This window comes from Sturnira hondurensis, unplaced genomic scaffold (genome assembly GCF_014824575.4).
Source record: "Sturnira hondurensis isolate 20B ecotype Veracruz unplaced genomic scaffold, ASM1482457v3 Scaffold0014099, whole genome shotgun sequence".
Classification (NCBI taxonomy): Eukaryota; Metazoa; Chordata; class Mammalia; order Chiroptera; family Phyllostomidae; genus Sturnira; species Sturnira hondurensis.
Window position 1 is genome coordinate 40858 of NW_028086730.1, and position 17747 is coordinate 58604.

General features: G+C 58.3%; 2 protein-coding genes across 3 annotated transcripts in view; both read right to left on the minus strand.

Annotated features, from left to right (window-relative positions):
- Positions 1 to 17747, minus strand: part of UNC93B1 (unc-93B1 regulator of TLR signaling) — a 29476-nt gene that overhangs the window by 1873 nt on the left and 9856 nt on the right. The window contains exon 12 of the mRNA XM_037062507.1: positions 2777 to 2785. The gene's annotated coding sequence lies outside the window, so the exon portion shown is untranslated. The remainder of the gene's footprint in view (positions 1 to 2776; positions 2786 to 17747) is intronic.
- Positions 2792 to 9765, minus strand: LOC118998380 (aldehyde dehydrogenase family 3 member B2-like). 2 transcript variants are annotated; one of them, XM_037062510.1, is made up of 9 exons: positions 9649 to 9765; positions 6669 to 6831; positions 5917 to 6037; positions 5621 to 5706; positions 5451 to 5532; positions 4838 to 5224; positions 4071 to 4237; positions 3474 to 3573; positions 2792 to 3203 (listed from the first exon to the last, which is right to left on the minus strand). In XM_037062510.1, the coding sequence occupies exons 1-9, from the start codon at positions 9705 to 9707 to the stop codon at positions 3019 to 3021; spliced, it is 1350 nt and encodes a 449-aa protein (XP_036918405.1). In that variant the 5' UTR covers positions 9708 to 9765; the 3' UTR covers positions 2792 to 3018. The 2 variants fall into 2 exon arrangements, with proteins under 2 accessions (XP_036918405.1, XP_036918403.1); XM_037062508.1 differs by lacking the exons at positions 6669 to 6831; positions 9649 to 9765 and adding an exon at positions 6139 to 6249.

Consider the following 17747-nt stretch of genomic DNA (forward strand, 5'->3'; position numbering starts at 1 on the left):
CTGGGCCCCCTGGGCTCCGACGCCTGTCCCCGAAGGCCGCACGACTTGGGGAGAGTCAGCGCGCTGACCGGCCTAGGCCCTGGCTTGGCCCCAGAGCAGCCTCCAGGGCGTGAGGAGGGAAAGGGGCAGCCGGAGCCCAGAACCAGGTGCACCAGCAGCCGACCCTGGCATGACTGAGGGCAGAGGCATCGCAACGGGTCCAAGGTCTTCGCTGTGGTTGGGGAAACTACGGCCCAGAGAGGGGTCAAAACCTGAGGCAACCCACACATTTGTAAGGCTTGACCCAGGAGAGCCACATGACCTGGGAGCCAGTCCTGAGGGCCATTGCCCAGTGGCTTCGGAGCCCTTGCCTGACCACCCACCATCCTCAGCCGGTTCTAACTCCACTCTGGCCTTTGTCTACCCCCAGCCAGCTGTCCTGTCATGGGCCCTCGCCACAGCCAGTGCCTTCATCCCAATGCCCCAAGACACACACCGCCCTGCCCACTCCTTCCGGCTGGCCTGGTGTCCGGGGGAGGGAGGGCTGGGGTGGGTGGGAGGAGGGCTCACCCCTATCATAGTTTTCTTTTCTTTTCTTTTTTTAATCCTCACCTGAGGACATTTTCTTTTTCTCATCGCTTCAGAGAGAGCAAGGGAGAGAGAGAAACACCACACCGAGGTGAGCGAGAAGCACGACCCATCACCTCCTGCATGCGCCAGGACCAGGGGTCGGCGCTGGGTCGGCGGTTGTGTGCGTCCAGACCAGGGGTCGCAGGCACCTGCGTCCAGACCAGGCATCAGCCCAGGCAAGTGCCCTGACAGAGAACTGAACCCGCAACCCTTTGGTTACGGGACGATGCTCCAACCAACTGAGCCACCTGGCCAGGGCTGTAGTTTCTCTTACTGGCCAACTCTGGATGATGGTCAGTGACCCCAGTGGAGCCAGCACCGATGGCTGAAGCTGACCCCTGAGCCCTAAGAAAGCCTGGGGTGGCCCCCAAGCCTCGGGCAGGAGAACCCCATGACTGCAGTCCAGGAGATGCCGCTCCTGCAGATCTCGAGGCTGTGACGGGCCCCCGGAGGCCTAGGAGGTGTGTGGTGGTGCTCCCCTGCAGCCAGGGCCTCTGTGCCTGATGCCCGGCTAGGCTTACAGAAGGGCCTGGTCCCCACTGTCCCCCGGAGTGGAGGAAGGGCTGTCCCCCCGGTGGTGGAGCTGTGGCAAGGAAGTGTGGGGTGCTGTGTGAGCCAGGGCCAAGGAGGCCAGTCTGCAATTTGAGCTGGATTCCTGGGAGGGGCGGTGCTGGGAGTGGGAAGAGTTGGGAGTGAGGGGGAAGTGGGAGGAGAGAGCAGCTCAGCAAAAGCCTGGAGGATGCCAGGCGTGGAATGCAGGACAGGCTCCGCACGGTGACTGGAGCCTGCTGTCTCCAGGCCTGAGCTGACCCACCAGGACTGAGACAAAAAGGCCGGAACTGGCAAGGAGACAGTGACCAGGTGGCACTCATCACATTTGTGGCCTCTCTTGAACAGCCTCCTCTGCAGCCCGGACGTAGTCACAAGACCCTGCTCTGCCAGTCAGGGGCCACCGAGAGTCTGGCACTCTGGGACTACCCTCCCCACCCCACCTCCAGGGGCCTCTGCCAGAGCTGGATTTCCTTTGCAGACTGTGCCCCATCTGCGCCACAGCGACCGAGGGGTGGCTGAGAGCAGAGGGAATGAGGTCAGGTGTGGTGAGGGTAGCGGAATTTCCAGAGTCTTCTGTGAGTAGTTTCTTCTATTCTTTGCTCACTGGACCCACTGTCCAGACTGTGGCCCGGACACCCTGATTCTTCTCAGCCTCTCTCTTTCCAGTCCAGTGGTCATTTTGAGGAAGAACTCCCAAGGCCAGAATGGGATCACTTAGACCCAGGCCCAGTGATCACTTAGTTTCCACCTGGGCCACCTGCCCATGCATCAGTTCATTCATCCACCTAACCAACTGTCCATCATCTCATTCATCCACTCACTTGTCCTTCGATCCATCCATCCATCCTTGCATCCACTTATCCCATCCAGCCTTCCTTCTACCCAGCCAGCCAGCCAGCCTTCCATACACCCATCTTCTCCCTTAATCATTCTTCTCTTCACTCATCAACAAGCTCATTAGGCACCTCTTTTGAGCCCACCCTGTACCCTTTTGGAGACAACTGTCCCCAACAACTCCCAAGAGGATCATACTCCCTCTTATTCCCCCAACCTCAGGCCACTAACCCAGGCTCTGAGGGATGAGAAGCCCACCAAAGCAAGGTTAGGGGGATTGTGCTCCCAGGTTGAGGATGGAGGGGAGAGAGAACCAGGCTGCCGCAACAGACCAGGTAGCTCCTGTTTATTGATCCTACCCCACATTTCTCAAGAAAGCCCACCACCCCTCAGCTCTGCCCTGCCTTCCTCAGTTCAGCCCCGTCTTATCTCTAGCCCTCAGTTTCCTCGTATGTCAGACAAAGGGGCCAGATTTAGACTCTGCCTGCTCCCATATTCTCGGAGTTGACAGCAGAGGTGACTGACAGCTGTGACCCCCATGGGCACTGCCCCACCCTGTGCCTGTAGCAGACATCACTAATCAACTGTTGCACTCCTTCCTGTTGATTGCACACATGGTAGCAGACGTAGTTCTTGGTAATTACATACTTTAGGCAATTGACCAGATCTGGGCTTAAGATCAAATCACTTCAGGTCAGACAAACCCGGCTCCCCAAACAAGTGTGAGTGAAGCTGTTAGAAACAGCTCCATGTGTTGGGAGCCTAATTATGGATCTGATACAAGGGTGTCCTTTCTACCTGCCGGACCCAGCCTTGGGAGTGGGGTGACTTCTCTGTCCCTAATGCAGAGGGGAGTCTGGCCCTGAGACAGGTGGCCCAGCAGCGCAGAGGTCTGCCCAGCAGGGACACTGTTCAGAAAAATCCCTGAGCGGGAACTTTGCATTCCTAGGCAGGGTCAGTGCCTCCCAGGGGCCACTGAGCACATAGGCAGCAGTCAGACAGAGGGTTTGGGGGGTAGGGCCCTCACAGAAGGGTGCAGCGCTGGTCGCTCATGGCCCATGATATCAGCTTCCTCCGGCAGTCGCTATAGGGGGGGTAGATGACCTGCTTCAGCTTGTCCAGGCCTGAGTAAGAGAGCAGGCAGGCGCGGTGGTGGGAGAAGGTGTCGAAGGAGAACTTGCCGTGGTACCTGCCCATCCCGCTGTTGCCTATGTGAGCACGGGAGTGCTGGTCTGAGGCTGGGCAGCACCCTAGCCTCAGCGGCAGCCCTTTGCTCACCACGGACAGGGGGTGCAGGGAAAGCCAGGCCACTCTGAGAGCCCATTTTTGCAGATGGGGAAACTGAGGCCTTGAGAGGCCTGGGATCTGGACCGAGGTCGAACAGTGAGTGAAGGCAAAAATGGGCCTTCCTGGGTCTGAAGGACCAATGCAGGCTTCTCAGGGGTGGAGGCTAGAGGGTGGAGGAGGGTGGGACTCACCGACCCCCCCCAGAGGCCAGGATGACAGAGTCAGGTAGATGAAGCCCTCATTGCCCCCGAAGTTGCCACTGCTGGTCTGGTTCAGCACCTGGTTCACCACCTGGGGGCAGGCGGGGAGGCGGAAACGGGCATCAGGAAATGGGGCTTGGACCCCTCCCATCCCAGGGGCAGCAGGGGAGATGCCCCTGTCTCCACCCTCTACTGAGCAGACATTGCCTCTCGAGCACTTTCCACGTGGAGGGACGGTGGCTGGAAGTCGAGGCTGAAAGGGTAGCAGCTGCCCTGAGCCTGCCTGCCTGTCAGAACCCAGCTTCTCTCTGCCCCACTCCCACGGGGGTCCTGCTCCCCTTTACAGAACCTCTGCGTGGCTTGGGGGAACGGGGTACTCTGGGCAGGCAGGGCCTTTTGTTCGGGTGGAGGCTGCCCTGGCCAAAGCAGGAAGCTGACCAGCCACACGCCGGGCCAGTCCTGGTACTGAGTCCTCTCCTGCCAGGTGCCCTTGTGCGGGCGACCTGGCTTAGGACAGGCCGTGAGAGGGAAGTCACCAGTGTTGCCCCCAGCAGCTGTTCTGCTGCCACAGGCCTGCCCGAGCCCCACCTGGTGGCTGTTGGAGAAGGCGTACAGGGCCAGGGGCTTCTCCCGGCGGTTGATGAAGTCGAGGGCCTCGTCCAGGCTCCTCACGTTCACAATGGGCAGGATGGGCCCGAAGATCTCCTCCTGCATCACCGGCTCTGTCTCCTGCACATCCACCAGCACCGTGGGGGCTGCCGGGCACAGGGCGCGGCTCAGCCCCGGACCCGGGGCCCCGGGCTCGGGGAGGTTCTAGGGAACAGTCTCTCCACGGCCCCTGAGAAGCGACCGGGAACCAGGGCCCAGAGGATCCCCAGCCTTGGTCTATGGTCACGGGGGTGACGGGACCTCAGACCCCTGGAGCCAAGGTCCCAGGTCCCAGCCCGTTGGAGTGACAGCCTCACCACAGAGATGTGTGGCCCAGAGGCTGGGAGCTGCTTTGTAACAGCAGCCCGGCGTGTGCCACGGACGGGAATCATGGGCCCACGGGACCTGGGTCACGGCCGTGGAGCAGCAGATGGCGGGAGGGAAGCTGGGAGTCTGAGCCCTCGGGTGCTCTGGGATGCTGGGGGCCCAGCTCGGGGAAGCCCAGCCTGGGAGTCGTGGGGTCACGGGCTTGGACCACAGTGACCTGTGGCGTTAGTGCCGTGGAATTGTGGCTCCAGGGCCATGGACCCAGCTGGACACCAGCAGCGGGACCGTGGGAACCTCAGGGCCCATCTCGGCCCAGCTGTGGCCTCCAGTGTGGAAGGGCCTCAGCCAGGGGGTCCCGTGGCCAGGAGAGCGGGACTCACCGATGTAGCGGTCACTTCCGTCACTCTGGCCCCCGATGGCCACATGGCCACAGCCCAGCAGGCCCTGGAGCCGCTGGAAATGCTTGTCACTGATGATGCGGCCCAGGTCCGGGGAGCTTCTGGGGTCCTCGCCATAGAACCGGGTGATGGCGCTCTGCAGGGCGGGCACCAGCCGCTCCTGCATTTCAGGGCTGCAGAGGACATAGTCTGGGGCCACGCAGGTCTGGCCACAGTTGAAGTAGCGGAAGAAGGCCACGCGGTTGGCCACGGCCTGGGGGTCGCAGTCGTCATCCACATAGCAGGGGTTCTTGCCCCCCAGCTCCAGTGTGACGGGCGTCAGGTGCTTGGCGGCCGCAGTCATGATGATCCTGCCCACCCGAGGGCTCCCTGGGGACATGGGGTTGACCCCTCTTCTCACCTGGCCTTGGTCACGTGGTTCAGGCACCTCGGATCTGCCCCTCACTGTGCCGCCCCCAGGACCCCACCCCGCCAAGGCCCAGAGGCCTGGCTGATTTCCACTCCCCACCACAGCGCCACAGCCACCTGCCCACTCGGTCTTTTCAACCACGCCCTTGGATTCCCCAGCTCCCCCAGCACTGGCCGGGCCCCTCACCTGTGAAGAAGATGTAGTCAAACTTGTGCTCCAGCAGCTGCCCCGTCTCCTCAGGCCCACCCAGCGCCACGGCAAAGCAGCTCTGCATAGAAGGACAGGAGGCTCACCTCCCAGGCTGGCAAGGGCAGGGATGTGGGGCACTGGGGCTGATGGGGCAGGGCCACCCTTACCTGGTCCAGGTACTGGGGCAGGACCTCAGCCAGGACCTTCTCTGTGCCCTGGCTTATTTCTGATGGCTTCAGCACCACGCAGTTCCCTGCAGTGTCAAACGGGGAACTCTAGGGGGAGCTGGTGCCCCCACACCCACCCAGTGGCTGGCAGCACAATAGAACACGGAGAGGCAGGGAGGGTGTGCGAGGCTAGGGGCTTGACATCGTGGAATTTTGAGACACTCTCCCACACCCCATTTGGGAAGGGCTTTTGGGCCAGGAAGGGTGAGGGGTGAGACTCAGGACCCTTTCCTCACCTGCAGCGAGGGCGCCCACCAGGGGCACCAGGGTCAGGTTCACTGGGTAGTTCCAGGGAGCAATGATGAGCACCAGGCCGAAGGGCTCCTTGCGGATGAAGGCACAGTCCAGCTGTGTGATCTGGGACACAGGGTGGACGGTGAGGCTCAGCCAAGGGCCACCTGAAAGTCCCCTACTTCTAGGGTCCTGTGGGTGCTGCCCCCACCCAGCCAGCAGCACACCAGGTTCTTGGCCACCGGCTCGTCCTTCATCCAGGTCTTCAGGCTGCTGAGGGCCAGGTGGACCTCGTTCTGGCACAGGATGAGCTCCGACATCTCTGACTCCACGGTTGACTGGGGGTGGGGTGGGGGCGGTGAAATCCAAGAGTCAGGTGGGGGCAGAGCAGGGAAGGGGTTGAGGGGGGAGGGCGGAAGGTCCCTACTGGGGAACTGGAGACAATCTCCAGGGACAACACAGCTCGTCTCCTGGGCACGGCATGGTCCTCTGTGAGGGGCTCAGAGCCCAGGCCAGGCGGCCAGGGCTCCGGTTCCAGCTCCGACACTTCCTAGCTGTGGGGCCTTGGGCAAGGCACATAACCCCACGCGCCTCGGTGTCCCCATGGGTAACACGGGGACAACGATCGAACCTGCCTCACAGGTTTGTGGTGTTAATGCGGGGAGTGCCCGTGCCCACTGCGTGCCAGGAAAGGGCCGTTAAACGAACAGTAATGAGCCGGGGACGCAGCCCGCTCCCACCTCCCGCCACCCCGCACCTTGTGCAGGTCCTGCGCCAGCGCCTCCAGCAGAAGCTGCTTGTTCTCCTGCAGGAAGCGGCCCAGGCCCCGGAGCTGGGCCTCCCGGAACTCCGCCGGCCGCGTCCGCCCCGTGCGGAAGGATTCCCGCAGCCGCCGCAGCGTGTCCCCGAAGGGGTCCGTCCTGTCAGGGGGCGGGGGGCAGTGTGGGCTGGAGTCCCTACCTGCCGGGCCCCCACCCCGCCTCTGCCAGCACCACTGGGGCTCGCGGACACCCTCCCTGGGACTGGCGTGTAACCCCAAGGGCCGGGACTGGCGCTGTGCGCCCACACGGGCACCCTGCACACCTTCAGGCCTGCCCCCGCCCCCACCAGGCCACGAGCACGACTGAAGAGCGGGACGCTCTGGACGGCGGTCAGGGCCGCCCTGGGCCCAGCCCGGCACTCTGAGGTTCCTTGCCTCAGAGACCACAGGGCTTTTGCTGTGGTAGATGGGGAAACTGAGGCCAGGGGGTACCCCAAGCGCCAGAAACATGAGGAGAGTTCAGGATCTGCTCTGGGGAGGTGGTCCCAGGTCGCAGTCTCAAAGCAAGGTACTAGGTGGGGTGGGGGTGGGGGGAGCATCTGATGGGCTGGGCACCTTGGGGCAGGGGCGGGGCAGCAGGCTGGGCGGAGACCGTGCGTCTGTGTGCCTCTCTGTCTGTCTGTGTGTCTGCCTGTGTCCATGTCTCTACATTTGTCTGTGCGTGTGGACAAGGGCTGTCTTCAGCAGCATCTCACGACCCCAAGCCCAGGATCTGAGTCTTGTCCAGGGCATGAGTCTTGTCCACAGCTCAGGCCCGAACTGGGCATCTGGGCACCACTCCCAGGGCCTTGGGCAGGCTGCGCCTCCTCTCTGAGTCTCAGTCTCCTCATCGGGAAAGCAGGAACATTCAGGGCTGGCCATCCACCGCCAGCGGACATCCTAGGCTATGGTCACTGTTCTTGGGAACACGAAGCAGCTGGTGCCAGCTCAGTGGGCTCTCCCACTGAGGAATGCCAGAGACAGGCCTGAGGCTGAGTGGTCCCTGGGCAACACCTGCAAGCAAGCTTCGAGGCTTCCCTTCCTGGCACTGTCTGACCCTCCCGTGGGGACAGGGATCCCTGGCAGCCCACAGTGCATGCTCAGTGAGGACTGTCCAATCTTGTCACAGGCCAGAAGAGGACCCGGGTCATGCACTCCCACAGCCAGGCCTGAGAGTGGGGACAGGGGTCCCACCTAGACCGCTGCCCCAGAGAGCAGAGGGGCAGTGTGCTGTCTGTCCTAGACCCCCTTCCCCTGGGAGGCTTCCTAGAGGAGCCAGGCTGGAGTGGGACTGTCCAGGGGCCCACCCTCAGCCCTGGAGCTGGCCGGGAGCAGCGCCAGGCCTTGGGGCTCCAGGGCTGCCCCCGCCCTCGGCCTCCCGCAGCTTTCCCTGACAGGGGCTCGGGCAGCCTGTGGTTCCACGAGCCCCACTCTGACTTGACCAGTGGCTCCCCAGGGCCTCTCTGGGACGCAGCGCCTCAGCCTTGATCAAGGCCCAGAGTGGAGGAGCCTGAGAGGAGCTATGGCGCCTGGGTGTCCTGCTGTCTGTCCTGGGACTCCAGCCCCAGTTCAGTCGCCACTTCCCAGGTGAGGCAGGCCCAGGTGGGGTCTCCTACCTTCCTTAACTGCCTGTGTCTGGGTCCTCACTGTGCACACTGGGAAAGCCTGGGACCAGCCTGGGGTCAGGCTTAGCTTGTCCGTAGCCAAATCCCCAGGCCCTGACCCACTGCTGCCCAATAAAATGAGAAAGCAGACGGACCACTGGGTGGGAGCCGGGGTCAGCAGCATCCCCTGGGGAGCTGAGCTGGACGGCTGGCTCCTGCTTCTCACACACGGGTTGCTTGCCTCACCCACCCACTGCAGGGAGCAAGGACCCAGGGCTTGCTAAGGCCAGCCGACCATGGACTCCTGGCTGCCTCCCAGACCAGGACACAGGTTATTGCAACACAGCTGGCCAGCCCTTGGGAGGAACTCACAGTCTAGGCTGGACCGATGATGGCACCAAGGATAACAGCCTTGCAGACCCAAGTGGGTGTGCCACAGGCCCTGTGGGAGGCCGGCCAGGAACCCCCTGGGGAAGCAGGTGCTCTGGGCAGAGGGCCCAGCATGTGCAAGGGCCCCGGGAGGGCGAGTCTTGAGAAACAAGGTGCAGCTGGGCAGGTCAAGACCTGACGGGGCTCCACTGGGGAGTTGGGGTTTTACTGCATGGGTCCCTCGGAGAAGCTGCGCCCGCGTCTGGAGCCGAGTGATGGTGTGTATCATCTTACCTGGGGCTCAAGGTCCTATTATCACCCACCAGGAGGATAAGGAAGCCAAGACTCCGAGAGGTCACCTGAGTTACCCTCCGGAAAGCTGGAACATATGGGTCCCGTCCCTCCCCACAGCCCGTTCCCCACCAGCACGGGGACCCTGTGCCGGCCTGTGCCTGAGCTTCCTATTGACTTCGCAGAATCTTTCTGCAACGTCCAGACTGTCTACAGTGAGAACTCGATGCTTCTGGAGCCGGAGACCAGCAGGGCAAGTGGCTCTTACAACCTGAAACCAGACTCAGTTCTGGCCTCTCCCCGCAAAAGGCTCCCCATTCCTCTCCCCCATTCCTGGGCATGGCCCAGTCCGTCCCTGCCTCTTCCCCCAGCCTGGAAGTGCTCTGTCCCTACCCTGGGGCCCGGCCAGCACTGGGCCAGGATGCAGGACTCCTCTGAGACTGCTCCCAGGCACTACCATGGGGGATAGACAGTAGACCCAACCGAGAGCACACCCAGGAAAGCGCAGCGCCCACCCCACTGCATGGAGCCAGGCCCCAGCCCATGGCCCCTCCCCTGTGGCTCACATCCTATTCCCCCCATGCTGCTGCCACCCACCAGTGTTTGTTACCCTCTGGCCCCTCTGCCCTCAAGGTGCCCCACGGCCCCATGTACACCCCCACGGCCCCACGTACACCAATGTGGGCTGCGACCTTGAATCCTTCACTGCGCCTTTGCCCTCTTTGCCTGACATTCTGCTTCCAAATGAGCCAACTCTGCCAGTGCCCAGGTCTCCTTTGTGGCCCTGCCACCTGCCAGGCCTCCTAGGAAACACTGACTATCACCAGACTCCCTCTCCCCAGGCCTAGAAGTGGGGAGGTGCCAGCCCCCACGCAGTTCACACACCTACACTTCTCCCAAGTTGCCAGCATCCCTCCCAGCCCGGCTCAGCCAGCTTTGGGAGAGGTCTGGCAACTCCAGGATTTTGGGAAACCACATCATAAACAGAACAATCAGGGGTGTGGGGGAATCACAGGATGGAAGTACCAGCGGGAACCCTAGCAGCAAATGCTGCTTCCTCCAGGAAGCCTTCTGTCAACAAAGCTCTATAGCCCCCCAGGTCCCTGTACCCCAACCCCGCACCACAGGCCCCTTCATCTGCACTCTCCTAAGGCGCCTGACCAGCATCCTCAGAGGAGAGAAAGAGGCCCCAGCTGCTGCAGAGAGCCTGGCCCAGCCCTGTGGCTGCCCCACGACAACGCATCGTTCCTTTGTTCCTTTATTCTCCTGTTTACTTTGTGACCCTGGGCAAGTTACTGAACCTCTCTGAGTCTCTCTGAGGTACCAATAGTGCTTAATTGTCATGGTTCTTTTTTTAAAAAAAGATTTTATTTACTTGTAGAGAGAGGGGAAGGGAAAGAGAGAAACATCAATGTGTGGTTGACTCGTGTATGTCCCAACAGGGCACCTGACTCTCAGCCCAGGCATGTGCCCCGACTGGGAATCAAACCAGCCAGGCTTTGGTTTGCAGGCTGGTGCTCAATCCACTGAGCCACACCAGCCAGGACAGATTGATGAACTTCTTAATGGCCTTGACCTTGGGCACAGTAGGTATAGCAAATAGACTGCTTGTGGCCACACCCTCTTTTCCAGACAACCATTGTTCCCTTTTTCCTTGGTTATCTTGGACGTGAGGACCCGAGAGCTGGAAAACTTGATAATTGTTACTAGGGCAAGACTCCCCAAAGCCATGTACAATACAATGCAATTTCTATCAAAACTCCAATGTTGTGAAGAAATGGAAAAGCTGACCCTCATACGTAATTGCAAGGGGCCCTAAATATCCAAAACAGTGTTTGAAAGGAAAGCAAAGTCAGAGGACTTACATTTCATGACTTCTAAACTTATTACAAAGCTACAGTAATCAAAACCAGTGCGCTCCTGGCTTTCGTGCAGACATAAGTAAGTAAGACATATGTGCCAATGGAGTGGGATGGACAATCCGGAAAAGAGCCCGACGTCCATGGCCAATCGCTTTCCAGCAAGGGCACCAAGGTCACTCAGGAGGGAAAAAACAGCCTCTCCAGCCAATGGTGTGCCGGCAACTCGATGACCACTTGCAAAAGTTGAATGTCTACCTCATTCCAGATACAGAAATGAACTCAAAATGGACCCACAGCCTAATATAGAAGCTGAAATAGGGGTCTTAGGAGAAAACATAGGGGTCAATCTTCATGACCTTAGATTTGGCAATGGATTCTTAGAAGTGACACCGGAGCGTGAACTAACAAAAAAATAGATAAAGCCGGCTTCAACAAAATTTAAAACTTTTGTGCATCCAGGAACATTAGTTTTTTCTTTATCTTCATTGTTGACTCTGTTCTGGATGTCCCCGTCCCGCCCCCTGGCTGGCCACCCCCCTCCACCTGCCCCCCGGGTCCCCTCCCCTCTGGCCTTCCCCAAACTGAGGTCTGTGCCTGTGAGTTATGCAAATATGAATCAAAGGACATTGTTAAGACAGTAAAAAGACAACCTTCGGAATGGGAGAAAACATGAGAAAATTGTATATCTGGTAAAGGTTATATATCATATAAAGAATACAACTCAGAGTCCTGGCTGGTGTAGCTCAGTGGATTGAGCGTGGGCCTGCGAACCACACGATCGCGGTTCGATTCCCAGTCAGGGCACATGCCTGGGTTGCAGGCCAGTTCCCAGCAGGGGATTCACGAGAGGCAACCATACATTGATATTTCTCTCCTTCTCTCCTTCCTTTCCCCTCTAAAGATAAATAAATAAAATCTTTAAAAAAAAAGAATACAACTCAGCAAAAAAAAGGGCAAACAACTCAATTTAAATATGGACAAAGGACTTGAATAGATATTTCTGCAAAGAAAATAAACAAATAGCCAAAAAGCACGTGAAAAGGCATGTGACCTCACTCCTCCTGAAGACACACAAGTCCAAACCGCAGTAAGACACCACTTCACACCCCCAAGAACGGCTTTAGTGAGACAATAACAAAACGCCATAGAGCAGAAGCCGTGAGTGCTGGCAAGGACGCGGAGAAACCGGCGCCTCCGAAGACTGCCAGTGAGAATGTAAAATGGTGCATTGCTTTGGACAAGAGTTTGGTTACTTCTCGAGTGTAGCATAGAGTTACTGTGTGACCAAGCCTGGGTACAGAGCCCCCACTTTCAAATCAAAACCAGGTGTTCAAATAAACACATGTTCACAGATGTTTGTAGTAGCCCTGTTTACAACAGCCAAAATGTGCAAACAACCCAAGTATTTATCAATGGATGATGAAGAAAGAAAATACGGCATATCCACCCAAGGGGATACGGGTCGGCCATAAAAGAATTCAATTCTGCTGTGAACCTAAAACCTCTCAAACAAACAAAGTCGGTCTAAAAAAAATGAGGTGCCCACACACACCATGACATGGATGGACCTTGGAGGCATCCTGCTAAGTGGGAGAAACCAGTCTCAAAAGGTCACTTACGGTCGGGTCTGTTGATGTGACATGTCTAGAATAGGCAAATCCGTAGAGCCGAAGCCGAATGGTGGTGGCCGGAGGGCAGGGCAGGGACAGGGGGAGTGACTGCCTCATGGGGGTGGGGCGTCCTCCTGGGTGGTGCAAAAGTTTGGAAACTAGGAAGAGGTGGTGGTCACAAAACCTCCCAGAGGGAGAAAGCGGCCCTGACTTGTAACTTTAACGTGGTTAGCTGCATGCCGTTGGAATTTTACCTCCACAACAATAAAAAACGATGATTCCACGTTCTCCTGCTTTTCCTGGTTCTTCTCGTTTGTGTGCTCAGATGGAGCCAGCTGCCATGTTGGGGGATGCCCCGTGGCGTAGCTGGGTCCTCTGCTCATGGCCCCGCCGGGCTATGTCCTCACCTGGACCTCGAATCCACTACACTCGCTCAGGGTGTTGGCAGGATTCGCTTTCTCATGGTTGTAGCACTGAGGTCCCTGTTTTCTTTTCTTTTTTTAAATCCTCACGCAAGGATATGTTGACTGATTTGAGAGAGAGAAACATCAATGTGAAAGATTGATGGCATCAATGTGAAAGATTGAAACCTTGGAGGCATCCTGCTAAGTGGGAGAAACCAGTCACAAAAGGTCACTTACGGTCGGGAAGCAGCAATCAGTTGCCTCCCACGTGTGCCCCAAATGAGGACCGAACTCATAACTTAGGTATGTGCCCTCCCCGGGAATTGAACCTGCAACTTTTTGGTGTACCGGGTGGCGCTCCAAATAACTGAGCCAGCCAGCCAGCGCTGAGGTCCCCAGTTTCTTTTTTCCTTTCTTCCTTTTCTTTCTTTCTTTCTTCTTTCTTTTCTTTTTCTTTCTTCTTTCTCTTTCTTTCTTTCTTTTCTTTCTTTCTTTCCTTCCTTTCTCTCTCCCTCCCTCTCCCTCTCCCCCTCTCTCTCTCTCCAGGAGGCTGGAAGAGAGGGAGAAATAGAAAATGTCCCCATATGGCCACCAAAATGTTACGGTGCTCGGTGACACAGGCTCTGAAAGAATTCACAAAGGGAAGAAAGTATAGAGAATAAAGTTTTATTTACCCCCCCCAAAGAGAGGGCCTGGTGTGGAGAGATACACCAGCCCCCCAGCCCCCTGTTGTCGTGCTCGTGGTCAGCGGGGGTTCCTTCAGACCAACAGGGCACACAGAGCCGCCTTCTTCTTTTTAAGATTTTATTCTTCATTTTTAGAGAGGGGAAAGGAGGGAGACGCAGAGAGAGAGAAGCATCAATGTGTGGTTGCCTCTTGCACACTCCCCACCGGAGGGACCTGGCCTGCAACCCAGGCATGTGCCCTGACTGGGAATCGAACCAGCGACCCTTCGGTTCGCAGGCTGGTGCTCAGTCCACTGAGCCACACCAGCCAGGGTACATAGCCTTATTTTAAAGAACTCATCTAATTAGCTCATGCCTGTCCATGCTCTGCCTTTCGATAAACTGATGGGGAAGCTGGTCACTGGGGGGCCCTCCCCCACAGTCCTGCCCACACTCACTGGGGGGCAGCAGAGCCTGGAATTGGCTCAGCACTCCGCCTACCACGGCCCGTTCTACTTGTTAGAGGAAAGCCACTAGGTCCGCTCCACAACCAAGGGGAAGAGATGACACAATGGGGTCAGGGGTCAAGGGGCAAGGGGCAGAGCTCACTGGGAGCCATGTAAGAAGCTGGTCCTATATGTACCTAATCAGCAGCCTCATCCTCAAAGCTGGGGGAGGCCTGTGGGGGGGTGCCTAAACCTGCCCCTTTGGGGCCTGTTGCCTTTCATTCGCGGTGGTTTGTTTCCGTGTGTGTTCTGTAGTTTGGGACCATGAGCTCAGCTTCAGAAGGACCTTACCTGAGGAATCTTGGGTGGCCAGGCTTCAGGGATCCATCTAGAAAGGTTTCCTGTGTGTTTTTGCCAGCAGCTAAGGAGTACCACTAAGCCGTAGTATGACTATGTTTTAATGTTAACTTCTTACCTCTGGGTGTCTCCTGTATGGGAACGCTAACCTCGTGAGAAGCAGGCCTGAAATCATAAAACTCTCCTGGGAAGCTTTTTTCCACCCAGGGCCCAAGTTCCTCCCACCTTGGTGTGCCAGCGGGCAGATTCTCTTCTCCCCGTTCCCTAGAAGTGTTGCTTTTCCACGGAGCCGGCCTCCTGCATGGCCTCAGTGGTGAGGTCCTCTTGTGAGGCCCCAGCCGTCAGCCTGCAGCCCGTGACCATCCGCACCCCAGCCCTGGGGCCCAGGGGCCAGCCAATTCCGCACCCACCGCCCCCGCCTGGCCCCAGCAGCCCTCTTTTAGATAAGCTGGGCTCTAGTTTCCACTTCAGTTTTGACCCTGGAGGACATACTGGGTCAAGGCAGTCGAACATGCTATGGAGAAGTTCAAGGCCATTAACATTTTAGCCCGTAGAGTCTCAGAATCACAATTTTATACTCCACCTGGGGCAGACGGGCAGAATCCCAGAGGCAGACAGAGGCCATGAAATGGAGTCTGGGCTTTCACTCGGCAGTCCATAACCTGCACCGAGTCACCTCTTCCACAGGTGACAGCGGAGATGACAGCAATGCCACTGTTACGCCAGACTGCAAGCTGCCAAGGGGCTGGGCGCTCGCAGCTGATGCCTGGCACGCCTGCCCCCGCCAGCCAGCCTGCCGGGACTTGCAACCATGACCGGTCACACTGTTCCGGGTGTGCATGTCTGCTGCCTGTCCTGTGTCAGCCTGTGGGTCTGGTCCACGTGCCAGGGGTGACGAGGGACACGGAGAGTCTCCCGGTGGGGAACCCACCCTAGCGTAAAAGGGAGCGCGACTGGAAGCCACTCCGTGCCAGGGCCTGCTCCGTGCGCCTGAGTTGCCTGTGCATCTGTTTGACACCAGTCTTGGGCCTGCATCGATATGGACGTTAGAAGTGGCATGGGCTGTGGAAAACTGCATACCGGTCCCCACGTCCGCCCACGTGCCCAGGGACCCACACTGTGCCAAAGGTCCACTTGCTTCACAGGCGGAGGCTGCTGTGTCTGGTTGCTCAACCTCGTCGGGGCGTGGCTGGAATCCCGCCAGGAGGGTGTGGCCACATCTGCTATCAAAGAACTGTCCCTTCCAGTCCCAAAGCAGGCTGGGACCTGGAGGGATGGAGGGTCAGCGCTTCCCCCAGCCTACGGGTCACACACTGTGACCCTCTCTGGACCCACCTGTCTTTGAAAGTCTGCATGCAAAACGGACCGCTTCAGCCCTTCACCTGCCTCAGTGCAGGGCCACCTGGTGGAGAGGCCAAGGGGAGGCAGCCTGGGGCCCTCACTGTAGCCGTGGTGTCACTGACCCCGTGACTGCAGGTCCCCCAAATCTGCCAACCGGGGTGCCCTTTGCAGGCCACACGGACTACAGGGTTGATGGCCTTCCCTAGAACTAGGCCCAGAGAGGAGGCGGCCGGCTGTCTGGGTTGAAAAGGACATCACCAGCAGAGTTTCATAGAGCGCTCACTCTGAGTGCTCAGGCAGTCTCGCTTCCTGGCACCCTTAGCGTCTCAGTCATTTCTCGTGGTGCTCCTAAGGCCAAAAGAAATCTCCACTAGCTCTATTTATGAATAAATTTAGGTCTAAATAACTTACAAGCATTTATGTGTGAATAACATAGCAGTCGTTTAGTGAACAGAATTCACATCAACAAAGAGACGATGGTGCTTCCATCTCCTTAATACCACTACTGCTTACTGGTTGGCTGTGCGCTCCCCGGCCAGTTTCTCAAACCTTGAACTCAGACGGGACACCCCCCAGCATCATGTCCTGCTCCGTGGTGATCTGCACTTTTTAGCCTCAGAACTGCAGGAAGTCCAGCTTCCCCGAGCTGTGCCGGGAAGGAAGTGCGGAGTGATCTAACCCGACGAAATTGAGAACCACTTGAAGCTCTGGTCGTGCTCAGGCACGGGCGCTCTCACCACTTCCCTCCCAAATGTACAAAATTTACCCCTGGCTGGTGTGGCTCAGTGGACTGAGCGCGGGCCTGAGAGCCCAAAAGTCGCTGGTCTGATTTGCAGTTAGGGCAAGTGGCTGAGTTGTTGCCCAGGTCCCGGGTTGGAGGCGGGCATTGTTTCTCTTTCTCCCTGTCTCCCTCCCCTCCCCCTTTCTAAAAATACACAAAGTCTTTAAACTTTTTTTAAATGGATGAGATTTAAAACTGCGCCCTGTGAGTTTTCCCCAGGACCCAGGTACCGCGGAGCAACCGTGTGGAGGAGGGTGCCCCATGCCCGCTTCTTACAGAGGTACACTTCTCTGAGCAGGACCTGGGCTCAGACAGGGAGAGCCCCGCCTGAAGTCTCAAGCCTGGCTCCAGCGCCCCGTAGAGGCTGCGATAACAAAACTGAAGTGATGCCTGTCGGGGACCCCGGAGAGAGGCAGTTCTTGGGTGGGAGAGTCTCGGAGACGGGAAGCTAAAGTGGGTGTGGACAAGTGTCTGGCCACAAGCCAGGGGTGGAGGGGGCGTGGGGCATGAGGGATGGTGTCGCCCCAGCAGAGGAAGTTTTGGAGTGCAGTTGGGAGCTCCATGACCCTCCTTGCTAGTCCTCACCCAGGCGTTCAAAACCTTCACAGTGGGCTCAGTCCCCTCTCCCGAAAGGGGCGGGGTAGAGAAAGGGGCACCCCCAGGCTGCAGGGCGGCTGATCTCTCATGGCCATGAGGCTGAAGCCTGTAGGGCAGTGGCGGAATGTACCTGGGCTCGGCACAGGGTGACCCTGACATGGCTTAGAAGTGGACCCTGTCCCCCAAGGATCCTCTTGGGGAGCTATGGGCAGAAATACCTCAATAGATAAAGGGTGGGGGATGGGCATGCTGACAAAGACTACAGGAGGGGGCAGCTGGACCTGCGCCTCTCGAATCTGTGCCATCCTCTAGGCCTGCTGGTCTCTCCTGAGGTACCAGCAGGCCACCCCAGGGTGGTTGGGGTGCGACTGGTGAGGCCCGGCAGGTGTCCGGGGGCGGGGCAGAGCTTCCAGGAGGGAAGCCAGCCTGGGGGGCAGGGCTTGGGGACCACTGGGAGGTCAAGGCCTCTGATGACAGTGCCCTAGAAGCTGGGCCAGCCACACACAGCCAGGGAGCTCTAGGTCCCCCCACGGCTTGAGACTTCCCAGTCAGGACAATACAAAACTCTCTTTATTGTTCCCTTTCTATAAAAAGTTGTGCCTCTTGGTGGAGGATAGGGATAGGGGGGGATAGGGATAGGGTATGCACAGCACAAGACAAGCTCCGCCCAAGCCTGCAGCTGAGAGCTGGGGTGGGAAAGGGGGGAGGGG

What these genes read in the sequence shown, in the direction of transcription:
- LOC118998380 (XM_037062510.1), bottom strand. Translation starts at nt 9,707, where the DNA reads ATGTCAGGCAAAGAGGGCAAAGGCGCAGTGAAGGATTCAAGGTCGCAG. An exon ending in AGGTCGCAGCCCACATTGGT is followed by an intron (nt 6,832 to 9,648) that starts GTACGTGGGGCC and finishes GCCCCCTGACAG; the next exon opens with GACGGACCCCTTCGGGGACA. An exon ending in CTGGCCTCTGGGGGGGGTCG is followed by an intron (nt 3,204 to 3,473) that starts GTGAGTCCCACC and finishes GTGCTCACATAG; the next exon opens with GCAACAGCGGGATGGGCAGG.